The sequence below is a fragment of the Zophobas morio genome, unplaced genomic scaffold, assembly GCF_036711695.1.
Source record: "Zophobas morio isolate AGI-343-1 ecotype UQ-CSIRO unplaced genomic scaffold, CSIRO_AGI_Zmor_V1 ptg000007l, whole genome shotgun sequence".
Taxonomy (NCBI): Eukaryota; Metazoa; Arthropoda; class Insecta; order Coleoptera; family Tenebrionidae; genus Zophobas; species Zophobas morio.
Window position 1 is genome coordinate 6498465 of NW_026972112.1, and position 16470 is coordinate 6514934.

At 27.1% G+C, this 16470-nt stretch overlaps 1 protein-coding gene across 5 annotated transcripts in view; it reads left to right on the forward strand.

Annotated features, from left to right (window-relative positions):
• The first annotated feature begins 17 nt into the window (after positions 1–17).
• Positions 18–16470, forward strand: part of LOC135124380 (ubiquitin carboxyl-terminal hydrolase 20) — a 43966-nt gene continuing 27513 nt past the window's right edge. For 2 of the 5 annotated variants that reach the window (XM_064049411.1, XM_064049415.1), the window contains exons 1-3: positions 18–174; positions 570–649; positions 703–822. In XM_064049411.1, coding sequence (XP_063905481.1) covers positions 575–649; positions 703–822 — 195 coding nt within the window. In that variant the 5' untranslated portion in view covers positions 18–174; positions 570–574. Of the gene's footprint in view, positions 175–322; positions 404–555; positions 650–702; positions 823–1132; positions 1237–16470 lie in introns of those variants that run through there. The other 3 variants (XM_064049412.1, XM_064049413.1, XM_064049416.1) reach the window with 3 other exon arrangements.

Genomic DNA, 16470 nt, shown 5'->3' on the forward strand with positions numbered 1-16470 from the left:
ATAAATGACAGAAAAAACGTGAAACGTCAGTGTCACTCTTATTAGAATTTCTGTCAATAAATCACAAGTATCATGTAATAATAATTTTATTTTAATTTGTCATTTATTATTTTCCCGTGTTCGATAGTATTTTTTTGCTGTGGACAAGTGTGGATGTGTCCTGTTTGAAAAAAGGTAAATTTTCGTCCAGTGCATCCAATATTTTTTACGCTAGTGGTGTTTGGATAGCAGATAATTTAATAAAAATTGTTTAGAATCAAGTGGGCGCTTCATTAAATCAAATAACAAAGAAAATTTATCGAACCTAACCTAGTTTTATGTCATTGATCAGCAAATTTCCTCGATTTCTTTAATAATAATTGACTGAATGTGGATAAGGCGCGATTTCACACAGTATCAGGAAGTAGGTACCCTGTTTATGTAATTCGTGTTTATTTTCCCATTATTCCAAAACATTGTTACCCAAACGTCCACGAAATTTGAATTTCAATTTTACTCTCGCGGTTAATCATGTGATTTTCAAATTTACAACAGCGTGTTGTCACTCTAAAACAGTGTTTTTGTTGTAGTTAAGATGCACCGATACAGCTGCAGCCACTTATCGACTGCCACCAACATTCCAATTGCCAACATACTAAGTTCGAGAGAGGTAACATCTCCTGTCATCATGTCGCCAGTTTACTCAGTTTTGTGGTGTTCCAGAGACCCGTTTGCGCCGACTGTGGGTGTCTTGGACCAAATTTATGGATCTGTTTATTCAAGAACTGTCTCCAGATAGGCTGTGGCGAAAAGTCCAATGATCACAGCACCGTACATAATTTAGTATGTATAAAACTCCATTGACAACAAACATGCTATCATCCATCTTTTAACTTGACCTTGAAGTATATCAGTCCCTAATGAGTTTGAACATTAAAAAAATAGGGTCTCTGATAAAATGATAATATTCATGCGTGGCGCCCCCGAAACGGTAACAATGGCCAAGTAGGTGAATCACAATTGAACCATTTTTAAAGCAAACAATAAACTGGTAAACTACTTCTAATTTTTTAACTAATGTCTAACAAAGAGGGGTTGTGAGACAAGGACAGACTACGTTTGTAGTGGAAGTTTTGTTAAGAAACAAGATAAAGATATGTCAAATAATTTTTTAAATCAGTTGTTGCAATCACAATTTTTTATTAACACTGAAAATCTTTCAAGTGAAATGAGACTCAAAATTGGTAGTTAAAGCAGGTAAGAAATGTTTGTTGTGTGATGTAAGGACGCTTCTTAAAATAACAACTTATCAAATTTGACATTTCATAACTCAGGTTAATTTTTTAGAAAATTTGTTTGATAACGGTTTTCACAGTTCATTTTCAACATGGTTTATCTTCATGTTCAAGGCTCTTTGCAAAAGTAGTTGCTTATTGTGTAAATTTAAAATTAGTTTTGTTGTGCTTTATTCACCAGATTGTGTTATTTGTCTCTGAATAGCAACCGCTGCCGAATTTTCCAGTTATATTACGAGTAAATTAATGAAGAAATTTTAGATTGGGTAAATTAATTTTTTTTTAAATATTCCACTTTAGTCACAGTATGTATCATCTGAAACGTTTCTTGAAATTGCAGTAGCGGTTTTTCCTACAAAATTTGGAAAGTTGTACGCAACTCTCTCTTTCTCTTAATAATAGCGTCTCCTTCCACTCATCTCTCTTGTGTACAATTAGTTTCAAATCCACCGCTGTGCGATATATTATTTTCACTTATTAAGCATTGAATTAGCAACAAATTGAGTTTCTTATTTGTTAAAAAACCGAAGTTTGTGTTTTTAAAGCAGTATGTAAAAACGCGAATGTTTAAAAACTAATAAAGATAAGGGGATTAGTAGTGATAAAGACTGTGATTTAAATTTATTACTTTTTTCGTTTCAAATACGTAACTTTATAGGTTCTGACGTCCACTATGCAATGAAGTGTGCATTCAATATCGGCAGCGGAAACGCTGCCCTTGCTGCACTTGACTTTAAAAGGTCTCATTTGAATGTCTTAAAATGACCGCACTTAACAATATTAACGTAGTGGATTTAGGTTGATTACCATTTTCAAAATGTTTTAAGTTTTTGTTGTGGAAAAATGATTACGTATATTAAGAAAATGAAGGCAAAATGTAAGCCCCACCCACCCGCCTATCTCAATTGTGATGATTTTTTTTATTCGTCGTGAGCCAAGGGGGCGGAGCTTAACTGCAAAACTTTTTGAGTATTGTTCGAAGAATACCGTGTATATTAAGAAAAATAAAGACAAAGATTAGGCCCCACCCACACCCGTCCCAATCTCAATTCTCAATTGTGATGAATTTTTCATTCGTTGTCAGATCGAGGGGCGGGGCTTAATTGCAAGATCCATATTTCTTTAGAAGAATTTACCATTTTAAACATGTTTTAGTTTCTTGTCCTGAAAAGACGACTACGTATAGGCAAAATATAAACCCCGCCCACCCGCCCTATCTCAATTGTGATGATTTTTTTTTCTCCCCAAGAAACTATTATGTAAAATTAAATAAAATTTCGAAAAATTGAAAAACCAAGGACTCCAAACATGAAAAATCGATAAATTGTAAAACTCAAAAATCTAAAATTTAAAAATCAAAAAAGTAAAAAACCGAGAAATTCAAAAATTGAAGAATAGAAATATTGAAAAATCCCAAAACTGAAATATCTATAAATTGAAAAATGGGGACAAAATTGAATGGAAAAATTAAAAAAAAGCCAAAACTGAAACATGGAAAGATTGAGAAATCAAAAATTGAAAATTCGAGAAATCTAAAAGGCGAAAAATCCTAAACCGAGAAGTTGAAAAATTGAAAGATCGGTAAATTGAAACATCAACAAATTGAAAATTTTCTCTAAAATTGAAAAAAATCGAAGCATTGAGAAACAGAAACATCAATAAATCGAAAAATTAAAAATCGAAAGATCGAATAATCGAAATATCAAAAAATTCAGAAATTGAAAAATTTTTAAACTCGAAAAGTTGGGAAGTCCAAAACTTGCAAATTTGAGAAATTGAAAAGTCGAAAAATTTTGAAAATCGAAAAACCGAGATGTCAAGAAATCGAAAAATTGAGAAGTTCTTAAATCGAAAGTCCAAAATTTAAAATATCGGAAAATTGAAGAATTGAGAAACTGAGAATTCGAAATCTATGTTGAGAAATCGAACAATCGTAAAATTGGAATATCGAGAAATTGAGAAATCAAAAAATTTTAAAAACTGAAAAATCGAAAAATCAAAAATTTAAAATTGAAGCAGTAAAAAATTGAAAAATTAAAAAATCCAGAATTTGAAAAATTCCCAAAATGAAATGTCGAAAAATTGAGAAATTTAAAAATCGAAAAGTCGAAGAATATTAAAAATCGAAAAACCGAGATGTCAAGAAATCGAAACATTAAAAAATCGTAAAATGTAAAAATTAAAATATCGAAACATGAATCAAAACCAAAATTTAAAAATCCAAAATTAAAAAAATTGAAAATCAAAAAACTGAAAAATCAAGACATTGAAAAATTCCAAAACTGAAATCACGAAACATCAGGAAATCGAAAAATTACAAAACCGAAACGTCAAAAAAATCGAAAAATTGAATAATTGACATTTTGAAAAATTCCAAAGCTGAAATGCTGAAAAATTGAAAAATGGAAGAAAAATTGAAGAATCGGAAAGTTAAAAAACCAAAACTGAAAAATCGAGAAATCGAAAAGTCAAAAAATCGAAAATTTAATAAAAGTCGGGAAAGAAAAATCAATTATTCGGGAAACTGAGAAACCGAAAAATTGAAGAATCAAAAATGAAAAATCCTAAAATTGAAGCATCGGAACATCGAAAAATGGAAAAATGAAAAAAATTGAGAAATCGTAAATTGAAGTGTCGAAAAATTGAAAAATTCTAAAATTATAATATCGAAAATTGAAAATCGTTGGCAGACCTAGGGGAGAATGGAAAAATTAAAAAAAAAAACAAAACTAAGATATGGAAAAATTGAGAAATCAAAAATTGAAAATTCGAGAAATCTAGAAGTCGAAAAATCTAAAACCGAGAAGTCGAAAAATTGAAAGATTGTTAAATTGAAACATCAACAAACTGAAAATTCTAAAATTTAAAAAACATCAATAAATCGAGAGATCGAAAAATCGAAACGTCAAAAAATCCAGTAATCGAAATTTCAAAAAATTTAGAGATTGAAAAATTTTCGAAATTGAAATCTTGAAAAATTGAAAAATCCAAAACTTGAAAATTTGAGAAATTTAAAAGTCGAAAAGTCAAAAAATTTTCAAAATAGAAAAACCGATATGTCAAGAAATCGAAAAATTGAAAAATTCATAAATCGAAAATCCAAAATTTAAAAAATCGGAAAATTGAAGAATCGAAAAACTGAAAAATCGAACTATATGTTGACGAATCGAACAATCGAAAAATTGGAATATTGAGAAATCAAGAAATTTAAAAAATCGAAAAATAAAAAATTTTAAAAATCGGAAATCGAACTCTGAGAAGTCGAAAATTGAAAGATCGAGCAATTGAAACAGTAAAAAATTGAAAAATTAAAATGTTAAAAATTGAAATATCTAGAATTTGAAGAATTGCCAAAATGAAATGTCGAAAAATCGAGAAGTCGAAGAATATTAATATTCGAAAAACCGAGATGTCAAGAAATCGAAACATCAAAAAATCGTAAAATTTAAAAATAAAATATCGAAAAATGAAAAATCGAAAAGATCAAATCTAAAATTTGAAAAACTCAGAAAACCGAAAATTCAAAATAGAAAAACCGATATGTCAAGAAATCGAAAAATTGAAAAATTCATAAATCGAAAATCCAAAATTTAAAAAATCGGAAAATTGAAAATCGAAAAACTGAAAAATGAAGAAATTGAAAAATTCCAAAACTGAAATCACGAAACATCAGGAAATCGAAAAATTACAAAATCGAGGGATCGAAAAATCGAATCGTCAAAAAAATCGAAAATGTGAAGAATCGACATTTTGAAAAATCCCAAAGCTGAAATACCGAAAAATTGAAAAATGGAGGAAAAATTGAACAATCGAAAAACTGAAAAACTAAAACTGAAACATCGAAAAAATGGAAAAATCGAGAAATCGAAAGGTCAAAAAATCGAAAATTTAAAAAAAAGTTGGGAAAGGAAAATCGATTATTCGGGAAACTGACAAATCGAAAAATTGAAGAATCAAAAATTGAGAAATTGGTAAATGAAGCATAGAAAAATCGAAAAATGGAAAAATGAAAAAAATTGAGAAATCGAAAATTTGAAGGGTCGAAAAATTGAAAAATCCTAAAATTGTAATAACAAAAATTGAAAATCGTTGACATACCTAGGGAAGGAGTTTAATTGCAAAATCCTTGTTTCATTTCAAAAATTTACCATTTTAAACGTCTTTTAAGTTTCTAAGAATAAAAAAAATCATCACAATTGAGATAGGGCGGGTGGGCGGAGTTGATATTTTGCCTTTTTTTTAATGTACATAGTATTCTTTGAACTATACGATACTCAAAAACATGTTTTTAATTTGTTGCAAAGAAAAAAGTATTTTGCAGTTAAGCTCCGCCCACTTTGTTCACGGCAAATTAAAAAAAAATTAAACTATCCAAAAATTGTAAACTCAAGGACTCGAAAAATGAAAAAAATTCATAAATTTAAAAACTGAAAAATCTAAAATTTAAAAATCGCGAAATCCAAAAATCGAAAAATTGAAGAATCGAAATATTGAAAAATCCTAAAACTGAAAAGTGGGAAAAAAATTGAGAAATCAAAAATTGAAACATCAATAAATCGAAAAAGTAAAAGATTGAGAGATCGAAAAATCGAAACGTCAAAAAAATCGAAAGATCGAGTAATCGAAATATCAAAAAATTCAGAAATTGAAAAATTTTCAATACTGAAGTGTTGAGAAATCCAAAACTTGAAAATTTGAGAAATTTAAAAGTCGAAAAGTCGAAAAATTTTGAAAATCGAAAAACCGGGAATTCAAGAAATCGAAAAATCGAAAAATTCATAAATCAAAAGTCCAAAATTTAAAAAATCGGAAAATTGAAGAATCGAGAAACTGAAAAATCGAAATATATGTTGAGAAATCGAACAATCGAAAAAAAATTGGAATATTGAGAAATCAAGAAATTTTAAAAATCTAAAAATCAAAAATTTTAAAATTCGGAAAATCGAAATCTAAAAAGTCGACAATTGAAAGCTTGAGCAATTGAAACAGTAAAAAACTGAAATATTAAAACGTTGAAAAATTGACAAATTCTCAAAATAAAATGTCGAAAAATTGAGAAATTCAAAAATCGAGAATTCGAAGAATATTAAAAATCTAAAAACCGAGATGTCAAGAAATGGAAACATTAAAAAATCGTAACATTTAAAAATTAAAATATCGAAAAATTAAACATCTAAAAGGTCAAAACCAAAATTTAAAAAATTGAAAATCAAGCCATTGAAAAATTCCAAAACACGAAACATCAGGAAATCGAAAAATTAAAAAACCGAGAGATCGAAAAATCGAAACGTCAAAAAAATCGAAGAATTGACGAATTGACATTTTGAAAAACCCCTAAGCTGAAATGCCAAAAAATTGAAAAATGGAAGGAAAATTGAAGAATCCAAAAACTGAAAAATCGAGAAATCGAAAATTCAAAAAATCGAAAATTTATGAGAAATCGAAAATTGAAGTGTCGAAAAATTGAAAAATTCTAAAATTATAATATCGAAAATTGAAAATCGTTGGCAGACCTAGGGGAGAATGGAAAAATTTTAAAAACCCAAAACTAAACATTGAAAAATTGACAAATCAAAAATTGAAAATTCGAGATCTCTAAAACCGAGAAGTCGAAAAATTGAAAGATTGTTAAATTGAAACATCAACAAACTGAAAAATCTAAAATTTAAAAAATCGAAACGTCAAAAAAATCGAAAGATCGAGTAATCGAAATTTCAAAAATTCAGAAATTGAAATGTTGAAAAATTGAGAAATGCAAAACTTGAAAATTTGAGAAATTTAAAAGTCGAAAAGTCGAAAAATTTTCAAAATCGAAAAACAGAGATGTCAAGAAATCAAAAAATTGAAAAATTCATAAATCGAAAGTCCAAAATTTAAAAAATCGGAAAATTGAAGAATCGAAAAACTGAAAAATCGAAATATATGTTGAGGAATCGAACAATCGACAAATTGGAATATTGAGAAATCAAGAAATTTAAAAAATCGAAAACTCAAATATTTTTAAAATCGGAAAATCGAAATCTAAAAAGTCGACAATTGAAAGATCGAGCTATTGAAACAGTAAAAAATTGAAAAATTAAAATGTTGAAAAATTGAGAAATTTAAAAATCGAAAAACCGAGATGTCAAGAAATCGAACTTCAAAAAAATCGTAAAATTTAAAAATTAAAATATCGAAAAATGACAAATCAAAAAGCTCAAATCTAAAATTTAAAAAATTGAAAATCGAAAAACTGAAATATCAAGAAATTGAAAAATTCCAAAACTGAAGTCACGAAACATCAGGAAATCGAAAAATTAAAAAATCGACATTTTGAAAAATCGCAAAGCCGAAAAATTGAAAAATAGAAGATAAATTGAAGAATCGAAAAACTGAAAAACCAAAACTGAAACATCGAAAAAAATCGAGAAATCCAAAATTCAAAAAATCGAAAATTTAAAAAAGTTGGTAGACCTAGGGGAGGAGCATAATTGCAAAATCCATATTTTCTTACAAAAATGTACCATTTTAAACGTCTTTTAAGTTCCTAAGAATAAAAAAAATCATGGGCGTGGGCGGGGTTTATATTTTGCCTGTTTTTCTTAATGTACAAGGTATTTTTTTAAAAACACGATATTCAAAAACATGTTTTTAATTTTTTGTAAAGAAATAAGTATTTTGCAGTCAAGCCCCCTTGGTTCACGGCGAATAAAAAAAATGATCACAATTGAGATAGGGTGGGTGGGCGGGCTTACATTTTGCCTTTTTATTTTAATATGTGTAGACTTCTTTTCACTACATAAAATTTAAAATGTGTTTAAAATGGAAAATTTGTATAAGGAAATATCGATCGATATTTTACGGCAATTTGATTGCTTGAAAACCCAACGGCAACGTCAACGGCAAGTTTATAAATCGGCCTTAACATATTAAAAACCCGATTATTCGCATGATAATTCAGAGAGAAAATTTTTGTTTTAATATTAAGTGATAATTGCTTTTCATACATACATAATAATGTAAAAACTTGGAATTAATGCAAATTCACAAATTTATGTTCAATTAATTTTGCACTGATAGTCCTGTTTGCTTTTATAAAAAGTGTGTCAAACTGCGTAATTGAATTTTCATTTCTTTTAAAATCACAATTTGCATAAAACTGTTGTAGTTTGACAAACAGAAAAATTAATAAATTCTGCCCATTGGTTGACGACTTAAAAAATTTTGAGGTTGAACAATTTCTTCACAAATCAGAGCCAGAATGTTTAAACTATTCAGCTAGTTTCTGTTTTTATCATTTTGCGAGGTCATGTTTTATTAAAAAATATGCAAAAGCTTTCACTCGGGCGTTTTGCCCAAAAGAAATATTTTTCCGAGGCCCGAAATCCATCGGTTTTGTGGTCACAATTTTCGTGATTATTTTAATTTCAGTCTGGATGTTACTAGTATCGATTATTTAATTCTCGGAACATGTGTTCGTATTTCGGCGTATTGTAATTAAAGAGTCTTTAAGTGGAATTGTCACGTATGTTTAATTGCAGGTACAATTCTAGACTGGGAAAAAATAACTGTTAAAGTGACACAAATTTAAATGTTTTTAAAGTTTCACTTTAAATTTTATTTAACTTTAAATATTTGTTTATTCAATATTGTGTGCATGTTAAAATATTATCATATGTATTTAACAATTCCTTGTAAGTAAAAATTGGCAAAAATAACTAACTAACGTAATTTTTTAATCGTATTTACAATTTGTAGTCGTTGAAAGAATTGCATTTTTTAACACACCCAGTGACCTTGGATCTTCAAACCTCTAAGTAGAGACGAGTTATACATTAATTAGATAATTATTAAATAGATTTTTTCGTACCCGTAATAATAATACACAGTCGAATAATGTTCAAATTTAAAAAAAGAACTTGCGAACACGTAACACAATTTTTATTCTTTCTCGTTAAACACACTGTGACAACTTTAACCAAGGTTTTTTCCTGCATTTTTACCATCTAAATGTGTTTAATTTTTGCATTCGACGTAGTGCGTCGATTTATGACCCGTCCTTGTCATCGTGACGCTTAATTTTCCTCGGAATGTCAAATTTCGCTGTTTTTAAGTATCACGCGCACATCGGTGACGAGGAAAACCGCTGTTGACCTACAGGTGTCGGTTTATTTGACCTACGATCTGTTTAACATGGAGGATGTTTTGCAACAATGACATAACAAACACCTTTTCTGCTCTAGATGCGTAAAAAAGTGCAATTTGCGTTTTAACTACGTACGTGATACACCATAATTGTAGTTTTTTATTAACTCAGGTAATTTATTGAGACGGAAGTTTTTATGATCCATTAAGATTTTTTAAACCGAAAATTTACTGATTAATGTTGGAATAGTACAAAGCGATTAGATTATTATAAATATTTGTTTATCCAGGTTATCTGCGTATTTTGGCACGTAATTCTGATGATGCACTTAATTATTTATCGTGGAAATATTGGTACTTCCTTTCCATATTCATATCGACTGGAAAAGACAAGAAGTACCATATTAATAAAGCCAGCTCAAACTTTTATTAATTCATTTTAATTGGTGAACAAATCGTTTAAAAAATAGCTGTGTGGAAATTTAAACTACATTATTCGTTATCGCTGAACGATTTAAATAACGTCATTCGCATTTTTCTTTCTTTTATTTTTCCGTTTAGTGGTGATAATTGTGAAATTAAAGTGTTTTACATTTAAACCGTTGATTATTTTAACACATTAACGTCATTTTTTTAACTGTATGACATAACTATTATTAGTAGTTATTATTACATGTTGCTTTAAAGTGACGTTTGTACATTAATTGTGTGAGGTGTTTGATAACGTAGACCTACCAGGCTTTGTTATCATTTCTATAATGATAGAACGTAATTTCTGACACAATTTTAATAATAATAATAATAATACAGCTAGTACTTCAAACTAATCTTAGTAGTTTTAATATTCAAAACTTTCTTAACGACTATCTGTTTACATTAAATATTCATTTCATTTGAATTAATTTCCATAAAAATATTCTTTCTCGTGCAGACGTGACGTTTATTCATAAAATTATAACATATCTCCACATGCATCACTGTTGATGTCACCGTTAACCTTCTAAAACAGCGACCGATGTATTTTCGTGAGTTTTGTAATTCAAGAAAAAATTTATGTCAGAGAGAGAAGTGAAATTTTTGAATCCAGTAGGTACTTAGTTCATATTGATTTCATAAATGTTGCATTAAGGTAATTCATGCACATGAAAGCCAGTCAATTATTTACAGCATTGCACTCGTGAATCAAAGGTCGCGATAAAAAAACTACTCTGAAGTAAAATTTAAGTTGCAGCTGGAGGACATTCCTTGACGTCAATTGTTGTCAAGAAAATAAATAAACTGTCGGAAGGATTTTACTTAGTCCGAGCGTAAAAAATTCGTTGGAGGTTATTTCGACTGAACCTCTCATTTGAAAAAACGAAAAATCAAAAATTAACAAATTCGAAAAATTGAAAAATAGAAATATCGAAGAACTGAAAAACTGAGAAATCAAAACTAAAAAAATCGGAATATTGAAGAATCGAGAACTGAAAAATTGAAAAATTGGGATTCGAAAAGTCGAAAAATCAAAAAATTGAGACATCGAAATAGTCCAAAATCGAAAAGTTACGAATTTAAAAATTTTAAATTAAAAAAATCGATAATTCGGAAAATCTCAAACCGAGAAGTCGAAAAATCGAGCAATCTAGAATTTTAAAAATTGAAAAATTCCAAAACACAAATGACGAAACATTAAATTATCGAAAAATCGAAAGATCGAGAAATCGAAACATCAAAAAATTTAAAAATTCGAAAAATTGAAAAATAAAAATATCGGAAAACTAAAAATCCAGAGATCGAAAAATCGATAATTTTAAAACTGGAATAATAAAAATATCGAAAAAACAAAAAATCTTGAAATCGAAATATCAAAAAATTTAAAATTTAAATAGGTACATATCGAAAAATTGAAAAACAGGAAAAATTGAACGAACAACTAAAAAATCGACACATTGAAAACTTGAGAAATCGAGAAATGGAAAAATCAAAAAATCGATAGATTGAAAACTTAAAGCATCGAAAAATTGAAAAATCGAAACATCGGAAAATTCAAAAACTGAAGTATCGAGAAATCGAAACATTAAAATATTTAAAAATCCGAAAAATTCAAAAATAAAAACATCGAAAAATCAAAAAATCTAGAAATCGAAATATCAAAAAATTTAAAATTCAAATAGGTACATATCGAAAAATTGAAAAACAGGGAAAATTGAACGAAAAACTGAAAAATCGACACATTGAAAACTTGAGAAATCGAGAAATGAAAAAATCAAAAATCAATTGATTGAAAATTTAAAGAATCGAAACATCAAAAATATTGAAAAATTTTAAAATTCAAAACTTTAAAAAATCCAGGAACAAATCGAAACAAAAAAATCGGAATATTAAGGGATCGAGACTGAAAAATCGAGAAATTGGGAAATCGAAAAATTGAAAAATCGAAACATTAAAAAGTAGAAAAACCGAAATATCAAAATAGACCAAAATCGAAAAGTAACAAATTAAAAAATTTTAAATTAAAAAAATCGATGATTCGAAAAATTTAAAACCGAGAAGTCGAAAAATCAAAAGATCGAGAAATTGAAACACCAAAAAAATTGAAAAATTTAAAATATCAAAACATTAAAAACTCCAGAAATTGAAATGTCGAAAAATTGAGAAATCGAAAACTTGAAAAATCGGAAAATCGAACAAATTTAAAAATCGATCAGTTGGAAATCCAAAAAACCCAAAATTCAAAAATTTTAAAATTAGAAAAATTGCAACATTGGGGAATCGAACAATTGAAAAATCGAAACATCAAAAGATCGAGAAATCGAAAAGTTAAAAATTGTAAAAATTTCAATTAAAAAATTCGAAAAATCTAAAACTAAGAAGTCCAAAAAACTAAAATTTTAAAACTAGAATCATAAAAATACCGAAAAATTGAACAATAAAAATATCGAAAAATCAAAAAATCTAGAAATAGAAATATCAAAAAATTTAAAATTTAAATAGGTACATATCGAAAAATTGAAAAACGAGAAAAATTGAACGAAAAGTTGGAAAACCAGAAAACCCAAAAATGAAATTCGAAGAATTGAAATAGAAAATATCGAAGAACTGAAAAATCGAGAAATCTAAAATTTTAAAAATTGAAAAATTCCAAAACAGAAATGACGAAACATTGAAAAATCGAAACATCGGAAAATTCAAAAACTGAAAGATCGAGAAATTGAAACATCAAAAAATTTAAAATTTAAATAGGTACATATCGAAAAATTGAAAAACAGGAAAAATTGATCGAAAAACTGAAAAATCGACACATTGAAAACTTGAGAAATCCAGAAATGGAAAAATCAAAAATCGATTGAAAATTTAAAGAATCGAAACATCAAAAATATTGAAAAATAAAATTTTAAAATTCAAAACTCAGAAACAAATCGAAACAAAAAAATCGGAATATTAAAGAATCGATACTGAAAAATTGAGAAATTGGGAAATCGAAAAATTGAAAAATCGAAACATCAAAAAGTAGAAAAATCGAAAAATCAAAATGGACCAAAATCGAAAAGTTAGAAATTGAAAAATTTCAAATTAAAAAAATCGATGATTCGAAAAATTTTAAACCGAGAAGTCGAAAAATCAAAAGATCGAGAAATTGAAACACCAAAAAATTGAAAAATTTAAAATATCAAAACATAAAAAACTCCAGAAATTGAAAATTTTTCAAAATTGAAATGTCGAAAAATTGAGGAATCGAAAACTTGAAAAATCGGAAATTCGAAAAATCGAACAAATTTAAAAATCGATCAGTTGGAAAACCAAAAAACCCAAAAATAAAAAATTTTAAAATTCTAAAAATTGAAAGATAGAAATATCGAAGAACTGAAAAATCGAGAAATCTAAAATTTTAAAAATCGAAAAATTGAAAAATTGGAATATTGAATAATGGAGAAACTAAAAAATCAAGAAATTGAAAAATTCCGAAACGGAAATGACGAAAAATTGGGGAATCGAATAATTGAAAAATCGAAACATCAAAGATGAACAAATCGAAAAGTTAAAAATTGAAAAAATTTCAATTAAAAAAATCGAAAAATCTAAAACCGAGAAGTCGAAAAATTAAAAGATCGAGAAATTGAAACACCAAAAAAAAATTTAAAATATCAAAACATAAAAAAAACTCTAGAAATTGAAAATTTTTCAAAATTGAAATGTCGAAAAATTGAGGAATGGGAAACTTGAAACATCGGAAATTCGAAAAGTCGAACAAATTTAAAAATCGATCAGTTGGAAAACCAAAAAACCCAAAAATAAAAAATTTTAAAATTCTAAAAATTGAAAGATAGAAATATCGAAGAACTGAAAAATCGAGAAATCTAAAATTTTAAAAATCGAATAATTGAAAAATTTTAAAACAGAAATGACGAAAAATTGGGGAATCGAATAATTGAAAAGTCGAAACATCAAAAGGTGGACAAATCGAAAAGTTAAAAATTGAAAAAATTCCAATTAAAAAAATCGAAAAATAAAACTGAGAACTCGAAAAAACTAAAAAATTTAAAATTTAAAAATTCGAAAAATTGAAAAATAAGAATATCGAAAAACAAAAATCCAGAAATCGAAAAATCTAAAATTTTAAAACTAGAATAAAAAAAATACTCGAAGAATTAAAAAATCGAGAGAGGAACATCAAAAAATTTTAAAACGGGGGAAAAATTGAACGCAAAACTGAAAAATCGACAGATTGAAGAATCGAAAAATTGAGAAATCCCAATACTGAAATATCGAAAAATTGTAAATCGAGGAACTGAAAAATCAAAATATCGAGAATTCGAAACATCAAAAATATTGAAACATTTGAGAAATCGAAAAGTTGAACAATTTTAAACATCGAAAAAGTGGAAAATCAAAATGTTAAAAATTCGAAAAATTGAAAAATCGAGAAATCAAAAAATCTAAAATTTAAAAAATTGAAAAATTAAAATATTGAAAAATCGAGAATTCGAAAAATTGGAATATTGAATAAATGAGAAACCAAAAAATAGGGAATTTGAAAAATTCCAAAACTGAATTACCAAAAAATTGGGGAATCGAAAAAATCAAAAATCGAAACATCGGAAAATTCAACAATTGAAATATCGAGAAATCGAAAAGTTAAAAATTGAAAAAATCGAAAGATCTAGAAATTGAGAAATATTTAAAAATTCCAAAATTGAAATATCGAAAAATTGAAAAACAAGAAAAATTGAACGAAAACCTGAAAAATCGACACATTGAAAACTTGAGAAATCAAGATATGGAAAAAACGGAAAAATCAAAAAATCGATTAATCGAGAAATTGAAGAAGCGAATAATCGAAAAATTTATAATCGGAAAATTGAAAAATCGAAAGATCGAGAAATCGAAACATCAAAAATATTTAAAAATTTGGAGTATCAAAACTTTAAAAAATCTAGAAATTGAAAAGTTTTCAAAAGTGAAATTTTGAAAAATTGAAAAATCGGGAAATCTAAAAATCGAAAAGTCGAACAATTTTAAAAATCGGAAAACCGGAAAATCAACAAACCGAAAAATCAGTACGTTAAAATTTCAAAAAATTGAAAAATAGAAACTTGAGAACTCTAGAAATGGAAAACTCAAAATCTCGATTTATCGAGAAATTGAAGAATCGAACAACTGAAAAATCCCAACACTGAAATATCGAAAAATTGAAAATCGGGAAAGTGAAAAATCGAAAGATCGAGAAATCGGAATATCAAAAATATTGAAAAATTTGGAATATCAAAACTTTTAAAAACCCAAAAATTGAAAAATCGAGAAATCTAAGAATCGAAAAATCATCAAACCGAAAATTCAAAATGTTGAAAATTCGAAAAATTGAGAAATAAAAATATCGGAGAACTGAAAAACCAAGAAGTCAAAAAATATAAAATTTAAAAAATTGAAATATTGAATAATCGAGAAACTAAAAAATTGGGAAATTGAAAAATTCCAAACCTGAAATTACGACAAATTGGGAAATCGAAAAATTGAAACATCGAAAAATTCCACAACTGAAATCGAAACATTAAAGGATCAAGAAATCGAAAAGTTAAAAATTGAAAAAATTTCAATTAAAAAAATCGAAAAATCTAAAACCGAGAGGCCAAAAAATCGAAAGATCGAAAAATTGAAAAATAAAAATATGGAAAAACTGAAAAACCCAGAAATCGAAAAATCTAAAATTTTAAAAATGGAATTATAAAAATACCGCAAAATAAAAAATTCAAAAAATCGAAACATCAAAAGATTGAGATATCGAAAAATTAAAAATTGGAAAATTTTAAAGTAAAAAAATCTAAAACCGAGAAGTCGAAAAATCGAAAGATCGTGAAATCGAAACATCAAAAAAATTGAAAAACTTAAAATATCAAAACTTAAAGTCCAGAAATTGAAATGTTAAAAAATTGAAAAATCCGGAAATCTAAAATTTTAAAAATTGAAGCATTAAAATATCGAAAAATCGAGAAATTGAAAAATTCCAAAACTGAAATGACGAGAAATTGGGGAATTGAAAAATCGAAACATCGGAAAATTCAAAAACTAAAATATCGAGAAATCGAAAAATTGAGACATCGAAATAGATCAAAATCGAAAAGTTAGAAATTCAAAAAATTTAAAAATCCAAAACCTAGAAGTCGAAAAATTGAAAATGGAAAAACTGAAAAATCGACACATTGAAAACTTGAGAAATCGAGATAAATTACCATCTACATGATATATATACAAAATTTTACAACAATCAGTCGGAGATTTTCTATTTTGTAAAAATGCGAACGAGAGACCTATTTTTGGAGAAAACATTAAAGTAGCCAGTCATCCGATCGACTCGATTAGCTTGCTCGGAAACTAAAAATAGTTTATTGACTGTCTGACTGGAAGTTTTGCACTCGTTCATAACAATGAGGATAATAAAAAGTCGGAATTACCAACGCCGACAAAATAATATTTAAAATTTTCTGAAAGAATGACGGTATGGTTTTTTATTTATTCTTTTTTTTGTTCGTTAAAGTGAATTGAATGTTAAATAAATAAAATTGTGCACAAACTGTCTGATCAAAAACTCCGT